We start from the raw sequence: 19,228 nt of genomic DNA, 5'->3' as shown, positions 1-19,228 counted from the left end.
GGACCGGGAATCGAACCCAGCCACCTCCAGCATGGTCTTGCTTTGTAGCTGCGCCTTTACCGACTGAGCTAAGGGAGGCCCCAATCTTCTTTAACTAATCATGTGTTATTACTTCATGCGTGAATTTAACGATATACATAATTGGATATGCTTAACGTCAAATATCAGACTTAAAGTGGAGATTTTATACGATAAATGAGGAGATTAAATTATAGAGTTGATAGTTCCGTTATAGTACGGCAGTGTGAAAATAGTATATACAAAGTAGAAAGCGAGCAAAAGACAATTTTGAGGAAGGTACGAATCGGGTAGTTGTTTACGTCAGATGGCGACTTGAGTGTGAAACAATCGATATAACTGTTTCCGAACATCGAAGGTACATGAGCAAATCGGCGATCATCCCTTTTGCCAGTGGTGGCAGGGAGAAATACCCTTCACCATTGCTCATTAACGGATGAGCTTGGCAAAGGAGACGTTCTACCCGATTCGTACCTTCTTCAAAATTGTCCTTTGTTCGCTTTCTACTTTCTATATACAAATTTTACACTGCCGTACTATAACGGGACTATCAACGTTTTATTTCATCTCCTCATCTATCGTATAAAATGTCCACTTTAATTCTGATATTTGATGTTAAGCATTTCCAACTACGAAAATAATCTATTTCCAATAATTTTGATGATTGTTCTGCAAACAATTTCAAGAATGCAGTATTATTTTTATAAAAGCTTATTTACCTCAAATTTATCTACCTACATAGATGCATCAAAATTTTAAAGAAACGCAAGATCATAAAAAAAAAATGGGAATTACTATTTGCTAGTCGTCATATATAACGTAAGCAAAAGTAAATTTATCAAATCACTTCAAATGCTCTTCACAGGAGATTCCGTTGTGAGATTCGAGTGAATTAGAGGAATTTATGAAATTTGATTTTAAGTTCCATGACATAAAAAGTTTATTTCAATATCAAACCGTATTTGAATTTGTAAGTTACTATATAAATGCTTACCGTAAAACGGGGTATCTTTGATAATGCGGGTAACTTTGATAGTATAATATATAAAATAAATTTACTCGCAGTGCTTGTTCCAAATTAGAAACATTGGTTCCATATTGTAGCTTAGGGTATTTCCATTGATATCGTATATAGTTTTTAAATAGTAAGTGTTACATATTTTACAAAAATATTAAAAAACAATTTTCGTGTTTTTTGCCTTTTTGAAAAAGCATTCAAACCATCACTTATGAAATGTATTTCCGATACAGCCAACCTAAATTCAATGTTGTATTCTTATTGCTTATGAAGTTTTCGGATTATATACTCATTCAAAGTTTCATATTTAAAGAACTAAATTGTTTGAGTTCCACTTAGTTATCAAAGTAACCCCAAATCAAAATACTGAAGTTCGGTCACAAAACTAAAAAAATAGTGCAAATGCTTTAATTTTCATTCAACATATTACTAGCGAATTAACTCTTGGATCCTCAGTACTTGTTTTAAAAATATAAACTTTGAAAAACATTCATTGCTTTAAAAAATATTTAGAATATAATTTAAAAAACTATTAAACTATGGTTTTACGGTACTTATTTAGTATGTACAAGTCACTATTTGGTCACTATTTCCGTAATTTTAGTCACTAAAGTCACTACTATTATATCGCATCAGCACTACCAGCCCTGTGGGTCTCAATACAGGTTCAGGTATGAATTACAGGTATGGACTATTTTCCGGAAGACACCAGGAACATGTTTGCTTGTGACCGATGGGTCATGAATACTCAATATGATCGGCAGGTATCACGTTTTAACTTCCTTTGATTGTAACATCAGGATCAAAGAACACAGAAGGTCTGGTTTTGATATATCGAGTTGTAGAATTAAAACAATACTACATAAATCATTTACCAAAGCAGGCACCGACTTAGGGACAGACATGGCATATCATTTACATTCATTTGCCTCTAACTTTTTTCATCAACAGAATTCCGTGAAATTATGTAAGAAGCCTTAAATAGGTTTTGATATTAGCTACAACTTTGGCAATAACTCAAATCTGTATCTCTTGTGCATGACGAACTAGAGTTATTGTTTTTTGTGAATGTAATTTGCATTCACTGAAAAACAACGTTCTATTCGCTCTGATTTCTCATGCATAAGAGATACTGGTTTGAGATATTCACAAAATTTGTAGGTAATGTTAAAACTTACAAAAGCTTGACACATAAGTTTACTTAATTCTGTTGATGAAAAAATTAAATCAATGTACGAAATGAATGCAAATAATTTTCAATGCCTGCTTAGTGAACATACATAACGGTTGATGCAAATATTATGACACGCTCTAGAGGGGGGGGGGGATTAAGGTTTAGGAAAAACGTCACGATAGGGGGGGGGGGTAAATTTCTCCTCGATTTAGCGTGACATAATTAATGCATGGGCCCTAAATGACGTAGCATTTGTGCGAGGAGGGGTGGTGGTTTGAGTTGAGTTGTTGCGACCGACCATCTGTTAGATAGGTTAGATATAATAAAATACTCTATGAGGGAAGAGGGGCATCTAAAATTGGCCAAAACTATGCTACGTCATTAATTTACAAATGGGAATATCGCTTTATCGAGAATACGATACATGGAAAATGAAGAGATCGATGAATCCATTGAGTTGTGGAAGGTTGACTACTGTATTTTTTCTTTACCTTCGAGATCTCAAAACCTTTTGTAGTCGCAGTTTTCTGGGTAACAGACTCACGAAAAATGATCACAGGCTACTAGGCCGAACGCTAGCGGGCTGAATGGGTCATTAGGCCGAATTATGAAAATAAGAAATTGCTCTGAAAATCTTGAAAAAAATCTAAGGAAAATTTATCAAGATATTGTAGGTATAAGAAGTTTATATTAATTTCCCGAAGTAACATAAATCAAGACTTTGGAACTTAAGAAATTCCTCAAGAATCTGAAACATGACTAAAATTAAAAATACTCAAAAATAGGTTGGATTTCGAAAGCTTCAAAGAAACTTTATTTAAAAATGATTCTAGACTAGGATCCTGTAAATTGAATTTTTAGTTTCTATACAACTACTATGGAATTTCGAGCAAATTTTAAAGAAACTTCAGTGATAATTTAAAAGGATTTTTAACTGGAATTCTAATAGAATTCTAGGGAGAATTTCAAGATGGTTCTGAAAAGAATTCAAATGAAATTTTAAGGCGAATTTTAGGGTTGTTCTGAATAATATTTTAAGATGATAAGAATTCTACAAGGGTTGTGAGAAATATTTAAGTACAATGTTAAAGAGAAATCCTAGGAAATTCTTTAAAGAATTTAAAAAAGGTTAATTTCAAAGTAATACTGAGTAGAATTCCAAGAGTATCGAACTCTAAAGATAACTAACCAAGTTAAAAGACAGATATGGAATGCCTTTATGGTATATTTGGTGGGTTATTTCGCTTTATTTGGTGAGGTTTAGTGATCCGAGATTTTCAAGACGGTTCTGATGAACTGGTGTGGAGGGGTGAGTAGACCCACTTGAGACCCCAAGCATTTGAACAAGAGTTTTATAAAACTCCGAGAGCATGACAATGAACTTCTACAGCAAATCAATGGAATATGAGGAACACATTGTTCAATTTTTAAAGCAGGTCCTAAGCATCGTGGGAGCTTTATTACGGAATATTCTGGGTTTCTCGACTTCGACCTTCTAGATGGTTTGAGCTGTGATCATACCTAGGTTAGTGTTTGGGATCACTACAATTATTTTCCAGCTTTCTACATTTACTCGTGAAGCATACTAGACTTGCAAACCCTAGAAGTTCGCCAAGAGAATCCTTCCGACTTACAATTCAAGTTTACTGGAGTTATTCACCTGACAACCTCTGAGCACCTTAAGTAATCGTTGTTGTCTAGTAAAAAAAAAAAAACAGCAGGTTCAACAGACCATGGCAAAATGGCAAATCAAGACAACAATGATTACTTCAGAGGGTTTTAAGTCCAGAGGTCGTCAGGTGATATTTTGGGGATACTCTCCCAAACTTTTTTTTTTTAACTTTTCAGGGTATTCATTGAAATCTGTAAAACCTGCCGACTCTACGCTAATTTTGGGCATTATTGCTTACTTGTTGAAACAATATAATTTATCAACGTAATCCTAATCAGTTGATTTCATCATTCTGTTCCAGATTTAATCCGCATCAAATTGCCCATTGTAAACAGCAGAGAGCATAACTCTTACAACTAGGACCATCGACATTTCAGTCAGGAAACGGATGAGAAGCAGCTGACTCCGGTGATGAAAAGCAAAGGTCAGAGTGGCGGAAAACAAGAATGACAGACACAAACACCACAAGAGAAGGAGAGGACAAAAGAGAGAGTATTGAAGGACACGGAGAAAAAAACACACACACACACAAATACCCACTACAAACTGTGAGGGCGAAGTAATATGCGAAAAATTAGGAAGAAAATAATTAAAGAGGGAAGCAAAGATTATTATTATTATAACAAAAGAAGAACAAAACACTGTAATAGGATAACTAAAGAATGAAGGTAAATGAATAATACCTACAAGACAAAAAAAAAATAAACAAAGCGCGTTAACTGTTATTAAGCATAAAGGAAGCAATCTTTTTTACAATCTAATATGTTAGTGGTGGATTAAGCTTTGAATTAAGTTTTATTTTCCTTAACTCAATCTTTAAATTTATACTTTTTCACATATTTTGTTCGTTTTAATTTCTTCATTTGGAACAACGTTATTATGATTTAAATTATTCCTTTTCTACCCAAACATTTCACCAGTACGCAACAATAATTACATATTTGTCGCTCGGTATTGATGCTAGCAAACTAAAACCAAAAGTAAAACGTGTGGATGGCTTAAAAAAGGAAGAAACCAAGCTCATAGGATAAACATAACAAAGCGGTGATTTGAAGTTTTAGTTCAAAACCTAACCAATCGAACGACCAATAATCGAATCTTGAAACGGTCATTTTTCTCGGCTTCATTAAAAAAATATATGCAAAATTGACTCCCTCTCTCACACTGCCAACTTCCATAAATGAATGATTTTCTTTTGTTTGCGTTTATCTTAGGGGACAGAAATTCAAGTGCAAAATTTCGATTTTCCACAAACAGGTTGGCATTTATTTTTCTACTAAGAATAATAGGTTTTGTGCTAAGTTTAAGGAAAAGTATAGGAGCAAAAATAAAACGAAGGCAAAATATCAAAGTGGACAACTCAGATTTGAAAAAAAAAACAAACAGCTTTTTAACTTATTTAATCGTAACATTGAAATAGGTGATTCTGACATGTGTATCCCAAAATGCATGCTACAACTGGCTGTCAAGGAAAAGAAGCATTGAAGAAGACGGGACACAGAAAAAAAACGTTGTTGTAACACAAAGTAAACCGAACCCCGAAAAATATTCTTTTTGTTTTGTTTTTGTCAGCAAATTTGAAGAGAAAAGCGGAATAAAACAGAAAATTGAGTAATCAGAGGAAACGTAAATTTCGAACGGTGTCCATTGTTTCATAGCTTTTGAGCTAATATTCGAAAGCCAGGATAACCCCGAATGTTGTTATTCCGAATGCCATCTTTCCGGTCGCCGCTACGGTGTACTGGGCAAAAGGGGAGAGTCCCCCGGATGCAATTTAAGCTTATAGGCACAAATAATAATGCAGGATATATTCAGACCTAATCAAACCCCCGAACTCCCACTACAAACAATCAACATGTTTCTAACGCCTCATCCTATCACCTACTTATTAATTTTACATATCTATTTTATCACTTATAAAATTCACTTGTTAGCAAACATATGATCGAAGATCTGATTACTAATTGTATTAGTTAAAATAACAACATCCACTTTTGCCTATACTGCCGGTGGACGCGTATTTCGAGGAGATTACCTGCTACATATTTCCCTGTGCCCCTGCAACTAACCAAAAGTACCGAGAAATGTAGTTCTTCCAATTCTATAAAATAACAAAACCATAACTCGTCCAATGAAATCGTATATTATATGTACTTACTCTTCTTGACTCCACCCTAAAACTTCACCCTCGACTCCGAAGTGTCCAACATCCGATCGGCCATTTTGATCCTCTGCTGAAGCAGCTGTAGTTGCTCCTCCGGGACGCTCGATTTGTCGCTTCCCTTCAGCAGGAAATGATGCAAGAACAGTCGCAAACTGTCCTTGAATGCCTTCAGCTTGAAGCTGGGAGCAATCCGATTATACACCTGCAGGCATTTGTTTTCCTCTTCCAGCAGCAAAATGCCCAGCATGATCTGTCTTACCACCCGCAGTGTGATCTTATCGATTTCGGCAAACTCGATCACCTTCAGGACGGATAGCGCTAGTCCGCCTTCGCTTATCAGATGAGTCAGCAGCTTGGCTAAATTCCTCGAAGGAGCTTGCTTTAGTGAGTGAATTTCCTTCAACCGGTCCCAAATGGCATACTGGATGGCCAACTGGTAGCGACGATCATATTCGCAGAATTTCTGCGACAGTATGCTGTAGTATGGGTTGTAGTCCTTCTCCGATAGGCAGCAGTGCAAAATAACAGTAGCCACCACTCTTTGATCCTTGACCGATAGTCGAAGGATTTTATCGAAAGCATCCAGATAGTCTTCTGCGCTCATAATCGCGCAGAACACATTTCGTTTGTCGTCTGTGTTCATTCGCTGTTTCCGCGCCAATTCTAACAACTGTTGACTGAACTCTCCGGTTTCTCCACCTGTTAAGGTGCTATTGGTGCCAGCTTCCTTCCCATCCTTATTCCCATGCCAAGCGGAACCCACCAGCCACCATTTGCCCCGTTCGTCCACATTAAGCAAATCGTCCAGACCAATATTCAGCGTGCTGACGTACTTTCCGCTGGTGATCATACCCTTGAGAATTTTACGGAAATGCTCCACCAAGGTAGGATCATATTGCGGAATTTTATTCATGTTATTATTCTTCACTGCCAGTAGCGTATCCAGCATGAACTTGACGCGTGTGCTGAAAATTAATTGAAATTAGCATATTTTTTATTACAGATCTACAATTTATCATACTCATTCTTTAACTCCGGCGGCGCCTCTGAAGCCTTTTTCTGTACTTTCTGAATCATTTCTTTCAGTGCAAGCGGATCATCCTTTCGCAGTACGAACCCGATGGATTTCAACACTAACAGAACGCACTCCACAGCCTTTTCGTTGAACTGCGAAAGCAGCTGATCGATAACATCATAAATGAGCTTGTTTTTGAATATTTGAAACGTGTACAGATGACACAGGATTAGAATGCAATTATCCAGAGTCTTGTCTTCCACGTTGGAGGTGTCGATTTGCTTAAAGAGGCTATCGAACCGTTCGACGACCGTTTCCAAAAAGTGAGAACCCACTTCAGATCCGACGTTGGCGTGCAAAATCGTTACCAGAAGCGTGTGTTCCAGCACCATCCGTTCGGGCGACAAGCTTGTGGACACAACTGCATCCAGGATAAGGTTCGTCAGAGTGCTGTTCATATCGAATCGGGCATTTTGCATGTACAAATTGTCCAATTCGATCGAAATCCTGTGAACATTAGTCTCTGCCAGTCGATTGATTTGTCCCTTAAGTTGTCGGTTGAGTCTCATCAGTTTCTCCTGGCGTTTGGCATCTCCACCTTGTTCAGCTTCCATACGAGCTCTCAGATGAGGAGGAATATACTTCCTAGCTCCTGAATCCTCCTTGATTACATTTCCTACCTTGTCACGCTTTCGTCCGTAGATATCTTCCCAAACTTCCGGTTTTTCATCATCTTTCCCTTTCGAAGTCGGCTCTTCCTCGTTGTCTTCATCTTCACCAGCCGAGGCAATTCCTTCAAGAAGATCATCTAAACCATCATTTCCATCATCATCATCATCATCTTCGCCACCAAAGACATCCTCGTCGAATTCCGAATCCTCTTCTGGTTCTGATTCTGATTCTGGCTCAACTTGCTTCTTCTTTTTCTTTCCCATAGACGGTTTACTCTCCTCTTGGAATTTTACCTTTTTGGTGCTGTTGTCCTTTTTCTTTTTGGGAATTGTCTCCTCCTTTTCCTCTTCCGACAAATCTTCACTCATGGCATCATCCTCAGAATCGTATAGCTCATCATTTTCCGAATAATCATCTTCTGCATTTTCATCCAACTCTATGTCCATTTCGGAATCATATCCTTCCAAACTGTCCCGTTCGTCGTCGCCCAGATACTTTTTCTCCACTGCTTTCAAATGTTCCATACGCTTCTTTTCCTTCTCAAGTTGGGATTTCTTCCCTTTCTTTGACACACTCTCCTTCATCTCCGTACCTTTTTTAGCTTTCTTCCCCAAAGCTTCTTGCACATCATCTGCAAACTCATCCTCCGAGTGCTCTTCCATATCGGCTGCCTCTTTGGCAGCATCGTACATTTTTCTGATGTTTTCCTGCGTACAAAGTTCCAACGCATAATCCAAACCATCATTGAAACTTTTCGGCACTCCATCCTTATTCTTGCGTCGGTTTATCTTTAATAGTTTTTCGTACTTTTTGATAATCATATCATCCTCCTCGTTAGCTGCTTCCATCTGTTCGATTCGCTTTTCTTTCAACCCTTGCTCGTAGCTTCTAAGTTCCTTCAATTCATCCTGTCGTTCCTTCTCCAATTGACTCATAGCTTCAACTCCACTTTTCACTTTCTTAGGTGCTTCCTCGACATCCTCTCCAAAGTCGGAATCAATTTCCTCATCATCAAATTCTTCTTCCTCCTCACTCTCCGCATCGCGCTTTCGCTTCTCAGTCTGCTCGTCGTCCTGTGGGTAGCGGTCCTTCCGCTTCCGGCTGTGGTAATTGAACCGGTTGATTTTTTTCTGTTGTCGCTTATCCTTACGAATTTCTTTGCGTGTTTTCGGCTGATTTGACCGGCGCTGCTGCTTAGATTTGCCGGAGAATCCCAACCGAACATGTTTCTGTGGCCTTTTTCGGCAAGAATCAAACATCACATCCATTAAAATACATCTAGTTAAAACTGAGAGACAATATTTACCTGATTTTCATAGTTTTCTGTTGAATTTACTGGGAAAAACGGAAAACATGCAGTAATAAACTGAAATCCATTACGAAACAACAGAGCAAAACAGAAAAACGTACCGCCGACAGATAAACACGTGCATGTTTTGACAGTTTGTCTAGAGTCGATTCGGCTTCGAAAAAGCGTGTTTCACGTGCTCTACAGTGAGTGCTTAATTTGTAATCCAGATTAAATAATAATGTGCATTTCAAATTTAAAGTCTCACAACTTTGGTGGTTTCAACTACGACAATATTTAATATGAAAGCCACATTCATTTAATTTTCTTCATTCTCGTCATTTAAAAAAAGGTATATTTTCAAAATGAAAATTATTAAACTGTCAAAAATACCATTGATTAAAAATATAGGGTTGTATCAACAATCAATACGAAACTAACGATTTTAAATTGGCTCACCACTTTAGTAGCCTATTGATCCCAAGCAAACGATTAACGTACCCTATTCTAGTCGAAATTCTAGTACTACGCAATGTTTGTTTTGATTCGCTTGGTTTTTCTTATGTTTCGAGGGGTGATTCGACAAGCTTGGGACCCAAGATAGTACCAGAGGTGAGCCAAAAAGTTGAGCACGTTTCTTCGGGACCTGCTTGTCTTAGAGTTACCTCTATGGTTGTATCGTTTATTCGGGCACTACAGCATTACGTCAAACCGAAGACAACATATCAAGCCGACTGGTAACTCTTCCATTTTTTCATACGAACGCTATGAGACAGCTACAATCGCAAATTCAGGCAAAGTTATGATATGAAGCCTTCGGTATAAGCAACAATCAATTCGAAACTAACGATTTTAAATTGGCTCACTACTTGACTAGCCTATTGGTCCCAAGCAAATCGATTAACGTATCCCATTCTAGTATAAATTCCAGTACTACAGTTTGTTTTGATTCGCTATGAAAGTTTGACAGATAAAATGAGGGGTTCGTGGATTTTTCTATGTTTCGAGGGGTGCTTGGGACCGAAGATAGTACCAGAGCTGAGTCAAAAAGTTGAGCTCGTTTCTTCGGGACCTTCTAGTCTTAGAGTTACCTCTATGGTAATGTTTTGGCAAAAATTTATAAATGAAACAAATGAATAAAATAATTGATTTTCGTTTCGTGTACGAGCAACTGAATCCGATCAGTAGTGGTGCGGCTTCTTCTTCCTTCTTCGGTGACACCACCACACACGGTGATTCGGTGATTGAATAAGCACCGTTGGGCGAGAGCGGATGGAATTCGGATTTGAAATCTGTGCTAGGGTAAGCGCTTGTTGATGGCAATCGGTGATAATTTTGATCACCATTGCAGTAGTTGGATAGTTGTGAAATTTTTAATAGGGACTTATTTAAAATTGATAAAATGTTCATTTTATCAGATTTGTAGAACAATTTTTCAAGAGTTAAGTTTCATGTCGGTTTATCGATGATGATTTCTTTCGGCAAACTGAACCCATCCCTTATCATTATTGTTTGGTTATTTTGCAGAACGACGTGTTCGGGGTAGTATCCAAACCATTTGTTGAAGAGTTCTATATTGAGGCAAAATAACATAAGAAATCCATAAGAACAACTTATAAATTTTAGCCACAAGAAATCGGTATGAATTTCCGAGGGGGGCGACACATCTAAATCTCAATTCTAGATGCTCAAAAAATCTCAAACTAGCTAATCAATCTTCGAAAAATCATCTTTCATTTCGCGCATCTACTTGTATCGTGCTTCATCTTTTTGCAGGAAATCTTCAAAATCGACACAAATCTTCCTTTTATCTACTCAGCGTGCGTGCAGCCTCGCGTGCAGCTAGCCACAGCAAAACACAATCTTTTCTGCATCGTAGATAGAGTCGTCCCCCTCGTGAATTTCATTGATTTGTTGACGTTGAGGTTATAGGCCCCGTGTATTGACCACTCGTCTTTCAACGCTTGGGAAAGTGAAATGGTTAAAGGCCTATAAAAACTAGCTCATGTTAGCCCGAAAAAAAATAACAACAAAAATACATTAAAAAACAATGTAACAATAAGACGAAAATTATTGTCTTAACAATGATTTATATTGTTACGTCTACAATAAATTTACCTTGATTTATGTTGTACAAAACAATAAATTTCATGGTAAATGGAAAATTTACAATAAAAAAGGGGGGTTGTTAAGTATCTTAACAATGAAATTTTCGTGATTTTCCCATATAATTTTTTTTCAATAACATTAAATATTATTGTTATTTTACTGTTGGTTGGCGAATTTATTGATTAATAAAAATAACAGTGTACTTTAGAGTGTATGTGTTGGCCTGACAGATCTACTTTATCGACTTTAAAAATAAATCGAGAAAATAAAACATTGCCCCGGGAAGGGAAGGGGGTGGTATGTCTGTTACAGGTGGTCCTTTTTTTACTGGTTATGGATCGAGATTCGATCCGGAACTTGTGAGAAATGCAGGCCAACTCCCCTGCGCTCGATATCCCTAGGTCACGTCTCCTTGGTGGTTGAGCGTCGTTGATAAGTTAATGCATTCGACTGGAGGGAATCGCCCATGAAATATGCTTCCACCTGAGAGTTTCTTCCTGACATATTTAAGTGGTGGAATTTTTTATTATTATTGTATGATTATTGACTGCACGGAAAAGGTCTCCATTAAGCTTTAGAGAGGGTCTAGGATAAGATATGAGCGGACGCGGACTGCCTGGTTTTGAGCCAAACGAACTGTCAAAGCCAGAGCCATACGAGCAGCGCCTATCTTGATTACATTGGCAGTGTTGCTGACCTGCTTCAATCAGATTTATTTTTATTGTTCGTGAAGTAACCCACAATGAAAATACACCAATATTTAATGTAACAACAATTTTTATTGTAATAGAGTTGTTCATTATTGTTCATGATCGAATCATGTTAACAATAAAATAAATGAAAAAAACGATAAAAATCATTGTAACAACATTTTATTATGTACATTCATTGTACAGCTAGGTAGTAGTTTTGCCGTTTTCGGAAGAGTACAACATTATAACAATCATTTTTATTGTCGACAATAAATATTAATGTTAGAGCATTGTTTCCACTGAAAATTTCACTGTAATTTTTTTTTCGGGAGGCGAAAGTCATTCATAAGTCACGCTTATGAAATTCATTACGTTTATTCCCGACCAACCATTTCGTTAAATTTCTTTAATTTTCGATGTATCGATCTTCAAAGACATTCATATGAAAAAACGGTACACGGTACTGATATTTTTGGGATTTTTTTTATCTGCATAACTGCTAGGTTTCGATCCCGTGCCATCTAGGGTGTAATGATTTCTTTTTTGGTGGCTAATCCTCGGGTCTACAGCTGCTGTTGATGAGCTTCTTAACGACTGGAAATCACAATCTAGTATATGGTGTTTTGAAATTTATGTACATCTTTTCAAGCATGAATTCAAAATTTATTTGTCATATCCATAACCAAAGTATCAAGTTCCCTCATTCGGTTCAAAATGCCGAGAATTCTACCACGCTTGCTATCGCTGATTCTTAAGAAATGGCCAAGAGCGTATCGACCTAAACTTAAAGAACTATAATGGCAAGCATTTGTATCATCGTGGCCATCGATCAGTCTTCCCATTAATTTTCCGGCAGATCATGCTTCTCATGATGAAGAACCAAATTTGTCGATAACTAATACAAACATTGCCATCTGTCATCTAGTGTGTATCAAACTCTCTTTACCCAGCGATGCAAAACGATAACAAGGTGATTATAAATGGGCATCGATGGCAATCTTTAAGGCCCAAACGCAATGTGGGCGGAAGCGGAACGAAAACGGAAAGTTTGACAGTTGTCACTAATGACATCAAGATGCCTACCCTAATAAAATTGTTATGGTTATTTTGCTTAACGACGTGTTCTGGGTATCTTCCAAACCATTTGTGGAAAAGTTCAATTATTTGGGTTATCGTTCGTTTATGGTTATTTTTTATTAGGGTAACCGAAGTCGATTTGGATCTAACTAGTTTTCAACCCGACAAGTAGGTTTACTCAGATCGGTCTTTTCCGCTGCCGTTGCCGTTTCGCTTCCGCCGTCATTGCGCTTCCCTAATAAAAATAACCATAAACGAACGATAACCCAAATCATTGAACTATTCCATAAATGGTTTGGATGATACCCATAACACGTCGTTAAGCAAATTAACCATACAATTTTTATTAGGGTTGGACCTTTATTGTTCTTTGCCAAAGTTCAACGTTACGATGGTATCAGTATTCAAATATTTTTAGATAAATATTTATAAAGAAAACTATAGTCCTTGTGACACATCGAAATTAGAAGAAATTTAGTATGGCATCTTTATAGATAACTATCATGCGACCGATAAAGAAATAATCTTAAATGTAAGTATCGATCAATAAAGGTTTTTAAATATATTCATCGAAATCAAAGAAACTTGACAGTAAAGAATTACCGACATCAATCTTTATTTTTGTATAAAGAACTTTGAAGAAGTTTCACGAATGGTTGGTCGGGTTTGCCTTAGTGTATCATTTGGGTTATCGTTTTTTATGATATTTTTTAATAGAGATACCCTTATGAGACCATCCGAAGCTACGACGTTTGAATCGTGTTGATGTTCATCTTGTGCTCTTCAAGGTGCGGATGTCCATTGTTGGTACTCAGACTGGTCTTCTACAGCGGGGCGCTAACGGAGTACTTTTTTTTTTAAGTACTTTCTATCTCGATTTTGAGTTGTTTCGTCTCGAGGCAAAAGTTCGCAAAAACTCTCGTCCAGGAAAACCGCGTCGTGCTTCACTTCCTCTTATGCCCCCATCGTCACGTACCCGCCTCTGGTTGCCGAACTTTGCGTCACGCAGCGGTTTTCTTTTCACTGTCCTGTCAGTGCCCGAGGTAAAAGTCTGCAACATCGTTGTGCGATTATTGTGTCGAATTTTCCTATTTTTCCCGTGGAAAATAATGTCTATCTAGTGCCGGAAGTGCAGGAAAACCTACCGGAGCAACGATGGCACAATTATTGCGTGGAAAAGTCAGGTAAGTGACCGCGGATATGCAGATAAAAATGAGAAGAAAACCAGCTCAGCTGGCAAGGGTTTGGTCAGCGCAGAGGCAGAGGATGATCTTCGTCATTCGCTGGCCCCGTGCTGGCGCTGCTGCTGCAGTAGTCTGCACATAAAGCGATCGGTGAAAAATCAGATGATGTTATGTAAAAAGTATATTGATTTTTCTTTTCTTTATCTCTGTTGAGTTTGTGAAGACGCTGTAGGAGGAGAGAAGGAGGTGAAGGGTGGGCTGACGCTTTTCACCTTTTTCATAGCAGAATGCGAAAGCAATGTTTTGATGTTCATTTTGCTTTTAGTCATTAGTGGTTTAGAGAACGAGAGTATTATTTACTGATGAAGGAATTTTGTATGGATCTTTACAGCATTGACCCTCGGTTCAAACACGTCAGACCCACGGTGTACGCCCTGAGCCGGGTCAATTTCTCCGGATTTACCTACAATGGCAACAACAACAGCAACAAGGGTGGCCATCGGCGTCAGAACTTCTACTACCAGGAGTTTCTGCGAGGACCAAAGTTTGGTGGCTATCAATACTATCAATCGTCCCGAGGATATGGAATGTTAGTGGGTCGAGTCCTACGAGGGGTACTAAAGTTACGCTACCTGGTACTCGGAGGTGCCATCGGTGGTGGTGTCACGATGAACAAACGCTACGAGGAATGGAAGGATGGCCTGCCGGATATGAAATGGCTTGAAGAGGTATTTCCCGACAACGAAAAGTGGGGTCAGTTTACCAGAAATTTACTAGCTATGAAGGATTCGGTTAAGGATTCCATCGAAATCGGTAAGTTGGAAGAGAAATTCTGTTTTGATATGAAGAGGGATTTCAATTTTGGATATGAACTTGCAGATCCTCGTTTGAAACAACTGAGTGAAAACAAGATGAACGAGTTTCGTGAATGGTTCGACAAACGACTGGACAATGCTATTGAAGCGGCCGAGACTCAACAGAACCCGCAAATTGAAAGTAAGTACCGTTCGAAATATATGTTCGGTTGCTATTAGAGTAACAATGTCAGATCTTCGTTGTTGGTTGCGGTTTTGGGCTATTCAAGAATGATTAAATGTATCAGTTTGGTTTAGTTTTGGGCTTAGTTTTGATGTATAGTTACTAAATTAATAGATCCTCTGATTAACATCCACGAAGCCTAGCCACGACGACACACGCAGCATATTTAACCAAAGCAAACTTTTATTTCTTTTCTCTCGGTCTCTAGGTTCCTTCCAGAATCTATCTGAACTCATATCAGATCTATACGGAGGTAATGCATACAAAAAGCCATCGTGCACAAAATTCACTATCTTTCCCCCACCTGTCATCTCTCGTGTAGTGATTTAGTCATTCTTGAATAAAACAGAATTTGGCTAACGTTCACACTCATCCCACATTAACCTTCTGTTCATCTCACGTTCTAGCTACCAAAGAAGAACTTCGCAGCAAGAATACCGTAAACGCCAAAAGTCTGTCGGCCGAGGATAGCCGGCGGCGTGTCGATACGCTACAGTCTCAGGTGGACGCGCTGCAGACGGAAATTATGAACGTTCAGCTCAAGTACCAGCGCGAGATCGAAAAACTGGAAAAGGAAAACCGGGATCTTCGCCAGCAGTACCTGATCCTGAAGACGAACCGAAAGCAACCGCAGAAGAAGCGCATCAAGAAATCACTCATCGATATGTACTCGGAAGTGCTGGATCAACTTTCCGGGTACGACACTAGCTATAGCACTGCAGATCACCTACCCCGAGTAGTGGTCGTTGGCGATCAAAGCAGTGGAAAGACTTCTGTGCTGGAAGCTATCGCACAAGCTCGCATTTTCCCCCGTGGCAGCGGTGAAATGATGACCCGAGCACCGGTAAAGGTTACGCTTTCGGAAGGTCCGTATCATGTGGCACAATTCCGTGACTCGGAGCGAGAATACGACCTCACGAGGGAAACCGATCTGGCTGAACTGCGGCGTGATGTGGAGATTAGGATGCGGAATTCCGTTCGCGGTGGGAAGACTGTCAGTATGGACGTGATTTCGATGACCGTCAAGGGACCGGGTTTGCAACGAATGGTGCTAGTTGATCTGCCCGGTATCATTTCGACTCAGACGGTGGACATGGCAGCCGACACCAAAGAATCGATCAAACACATGACTGAGCACTACATGAGTAATCCAAATGCGATTATTCTGTGCATTCAGGTGAGTTTATGGGGATAAATTTTATCCCAATGATTCCTCCCACTGAGTTCCTATATTAATCGGTTTATTTCATGTTAAAGGACGGCTCCGTGGACGCCGAACGCAGCAATGTAACCGATTTGGTATCACAGTGCGATCCACTGGGGAAACGGACCATTTTTGTCCTCACCAAGGTCGACATGGCAGAGGATTTGGCCGATCCGAATAGGATAAGGAAAATTCTTTCCGGTAAGCTGTTCCCGATGAAGGCTCTCGGTTACTTTGCCGTCGTTACCGGTCGCGGACGGAAGGATGACTCGATCGAGACCATCCGTGAGTACGAGGAGAAATTTTTCAAAAACTCGAAACTGTTCCAGTAAGTTGTCTTGCTTTGTTTGCTAATCAACAGAAAAGAGCGATGATTCCATGTTCCGATTTCAGAAGTGGTGTAACAATGTCCCACCAGGTCACAACCCGCAACCTAAGCCTCGCAGTGGCAGACCGATTCTGGAAAATGGTACGGGAAACCATCGAACAACAGGCCGACGCATTCAAGGCTACTCGGTTCAACTTGGAGACGGAGTGGAAGAACAATTTCCCAAGGTTAGTTGATCGCAAGGTTCCAAGTTCTTAATTTAAACGTTCAATCTGAAATATTCAATAGATTGCGTGAATCCGGCCGGGATGAACTGTTCGAAAAAGCCAAAGGTGAAGTGCTGGACGAGGTGGTCAATTTATCTCAGGTGTCTGCCAAGAAGTGGGAAGAACTTCTCAACGATAAACTTTGGGAGAAGCTGTCAAACTACGTATTTGAAAATGTCTACCTGCCAGCGGCACAGTCCGGTTCCACAAGTAAGTCGTCTTATCCATTCGTGAACCTTTCCAACCACACAGCTCCTTCATTTCAGATTCCTTCAACACCATGGTAGACATCAAGTTGCGCCAGTGGGCCGAACAGGCCCTGCCCGCCAAATCGGTAGAAGCCGGCTGGGAGGCATTGCAGAAAGAGTTCCAACATCTGATGGAAGCAGCTCGTAAGACTCCCGATCACGATGACCTGTACGATAACCTAAAGAGTGCCGTGATCGACGAAGCCATCCGTCGTCACTCGTGGGAAGACAAAGCCATCGATATGCTAAGGGTGATTCAATTGAACACACTCGAAGATCGAAGCGTGCACGACAAGCACGAATGGGATCAGGCAGTGCGGTTTTTCGAAACATCCGTCAAGGAGAAGCTTGAACACACTGAGCAAACAATAAGCGAAATGTTCGGTCCGACGACGACACAAAAGTGGCTCCACTGGCGTTCGTCAACCGATGAACAAAACAAACGGAAGTACGTGAAAGGCGAACTCGACAAGATACTCACTAGTGACACGAAGCATTCGCCCACACTTAGCTACGACGAACTGACGACGGTGCGGAAAAACCTGCAACGGAACAACGTTGAAGTGGAGACGGACTACATCCGGGAGACATGGTATCCGATCTACAGAAGGTATGTGTCTCGCATCTCAACACTGTACCTATCTAAATCCAACATTTTTGTCAATTTTAGGCACTTTCTTAAGCAATCGCTTAACCGAGCTTACGACTGCCGCAAGGCGTATTACCTTTACACCCAGCAGGGCACCGATTGCGAAATAAACTGCAGTGATGTGGTGCTATTCTGGCGCATCCAGCAAGTGATCAAAGTGACTGCCAATGCCTTGCGACAGCAGGTCATCAACCGCGAAGCCCGTCGGTTGGATAAGGAAATCAAAGAAGTGCTCGACGAGTACAGCGAAGATGACGAGAAGAAGCTACAACTGCTAACCGGAAAACGTGTCACGCTGGCAGAGGAGCTAAGTAAGCATTCTCGTTCTACACATAAAAATACCAATAATCTACATTAATTTCACTTTTCTGCAGTTCGAGTACGGCACATCCAGGAGAAATTGGAAGAATTCATCAATGCCCTCAACCAGGAAAAGTAAAGCTTTCAAACGAAGCTCTCAAACGCTGCATCTAGTCCATCGCGGAGACGGATATCCGGAAATTGAGAAGAATGCATCAGCTGCATAGGAAATAAAGGCCGTTTGTTAGGACGCAAAGTACCTTTCCAAAGTACCGTAGTTTTACCATCGTGAAAAAAAGATTAAACTCTAAATGCATCATTAATTAGGCATCTAAAATTGGTTTACCAGAGCAAGCATAACGCAATAAGCGATTCCAACCTAAGCTATTTATTATTATGATTTCACCGTCAGTAGGTTAAAAAATCGGTTTTTGTTTATTTCTTCTCTCTTTCGGATGGTAAATCCACGGAAATTGACTGCTGAGTATTTGTGAATTGGCAAACCAGTCTTATTCTTACCTACATTTTATTTGTTTTGTTTTACAATTACACTTGCGCTGTTATGCAAGGATCAGACTCCTGATTAGATTGTATTTTTTGTGATTTAAGCTAATGTACGCGCTAGAAGATATGCAAACTAGGCTGAATCAATATTGTTTACTGATTGGAATAAAACCTGCATTGAATCGATTTTTTTTCGTGGGATATATGTTATTTACTTTAACCTAGCGTTGTATTATTTGGCGCAAGATCGCGGTCAAGTAGATCCGGTACGTATTGAATGATGACCTCCACCGGTGTCTTTTGCGTACCACCAGTGGATCAATGAAAATGCTGAGGTTTTGACAGAACTGTGCTGTGGCTACCACAGTATTTTACTTTTGATCGTCTATATACAGTAGCGCCAAAAGCATACTGTGGTGGGTTCAGAACTTGACCATCTAAATTGATCAGTTGAACCAAACCACTGGATGTAGGTAGCTGCATTAGCAATAATTTAGCAAAATGTAAAATTATTGAGTACCAGTTGTTCATGAACGCGTCCTTCACCATGTTCGTACTATATCCCAAAACATTACTTTCTCCTTTCCTATCCTGCATATTTTTTTTCT

At 39.4% G+C, this 19,228-nt stretch overlaps 2 protein-coding genes across 5 annotated transcripts; one reads left to right on the top strand and one right to left on the bottom strand.

Annotated features, from left to right (window-relative positions):
* Window positions 1-6,041: 6,041 nt before the first annotated feature.
* LOC135714448 (nucleolar MIF4G domain-containing protein 1 homolog) lies at window positions 6,042-9,107 on the bottom strand. Its single transcript, XM_065237829.1, has 3 exons — window positions 9,040-9,107; window positions 7,068-8,969; window positions 6,042-7,011 (listed from the first exon to the last, which is right to left on the bottom strand). The coding sequence occupies exons 1-3, from the start codon at window positions 9,048-9,050 to the stop codon at window positions 6,057-6,059; spliced, it is 2,868 nt and encodes a 955-aa protein (XP_065093901.1). The 5' UTR covers window positions 9,051-9,107; the 3' UTR covers window positions 6,042-6,056.
* Window positions 9,108-13,915: 4,808 nt separating this feature from the next.
* On the top strand, window positions 13,916-18,806 carry Opa1 (Opa1 mitochondrial dynamin like GTPase). 4 transcript variants are annotated; one of them, XM_065237832.1, is made up of 11 exons: window positions 13,916-14,083; window positions 14,475-14,896; window positions 14,963-15,079; window positions 15,330-15,374; window positions 15,529-16,298; window positions 16,379-16,653; window positions 16,722-16,880; window positions 16,942-17,129; window positions 17,186-17,777; window positions 17,838-18,127; window positions 18,191-18,806. In XM_065237832.1, exons 1-11 carry the CDS (start codon window positions 14,055-14,057, stop codon window positions 18,253-18,255), a joined length of 2,952 nt encoding a protein of 983 aa, XP_065093904.1. In that variant the 5' UTR covers window positions 13,916-14,054; the 3' UTR covers window positions 18,256-18,806. The 4 variants fall into 4 exon arrangements, with proteins under 4 accessions (XP_065093904.1, XP_065093903.1, XP_065093906.1 ...); XM_065237831.1 differs by having other exon boundaries at window positions 16,719-16,880; XM_065237834.1 differs by lacking the exon at window positions 15,330-15,374.
* The last annotated feature ends 422 nt before the right edge of the window (window positions 18,807-19,228 follow it).

Source organism: Ochlerotatus camptorhynchus, unplaced genomic scaffold (assembly GCF_037179485.1).
Source record: "Ochlerotatus camptorhynchus isolate MF236.1 unplaced genomic scaffold, CSIRO-AGI_Acam_v1.1 ptg000646l, whole genome shotgun sequence".
NCBI lineage: Eukaryota > Metazoa > Arthropoda > Insecta > Diptera > Culicidae > Ochlerotatus > Ochlerotatus camptorhynchus.
Note: the sequence above shows the minus strand (reverse complement) of the source record. Positions and strands in the feature narration are given on the sequence as shown.

Excerpts from the sequence above, each read along its gene's own strand:
- LOC135714448 (XM_065237829.1), bottom strand. Across the intron at positions 7,012-7,067 it reads CCGCCGGAGTTAAAGAATGA|CACACGCGTCAAGTTCATGC; the intron begins GTATGATAAATT and ends ATTAATTTTCAG.
- Opa1 (XM_065237831.1), top strand. The coding sequence starts at position 14,055 with ATGGCACAATTATTGCGTGGAAAAGTCAG. Across the intron at positions 14,897-14,962 it reads TAAGGATTCCATCGAAATCG|ATCCTCGTTTGAAACAACTG; the intron begins GTAAGTTGGAAG and ends ATGAACTTGCAG. Across the intron at positions 16,654-16,718 it reads AAAAACTCGAAACTGTTCCA|AAGTGGTGTAACAATGTCCC; the intron begins GTAAGTTGTCTT and ends TTCCGATTTCAG.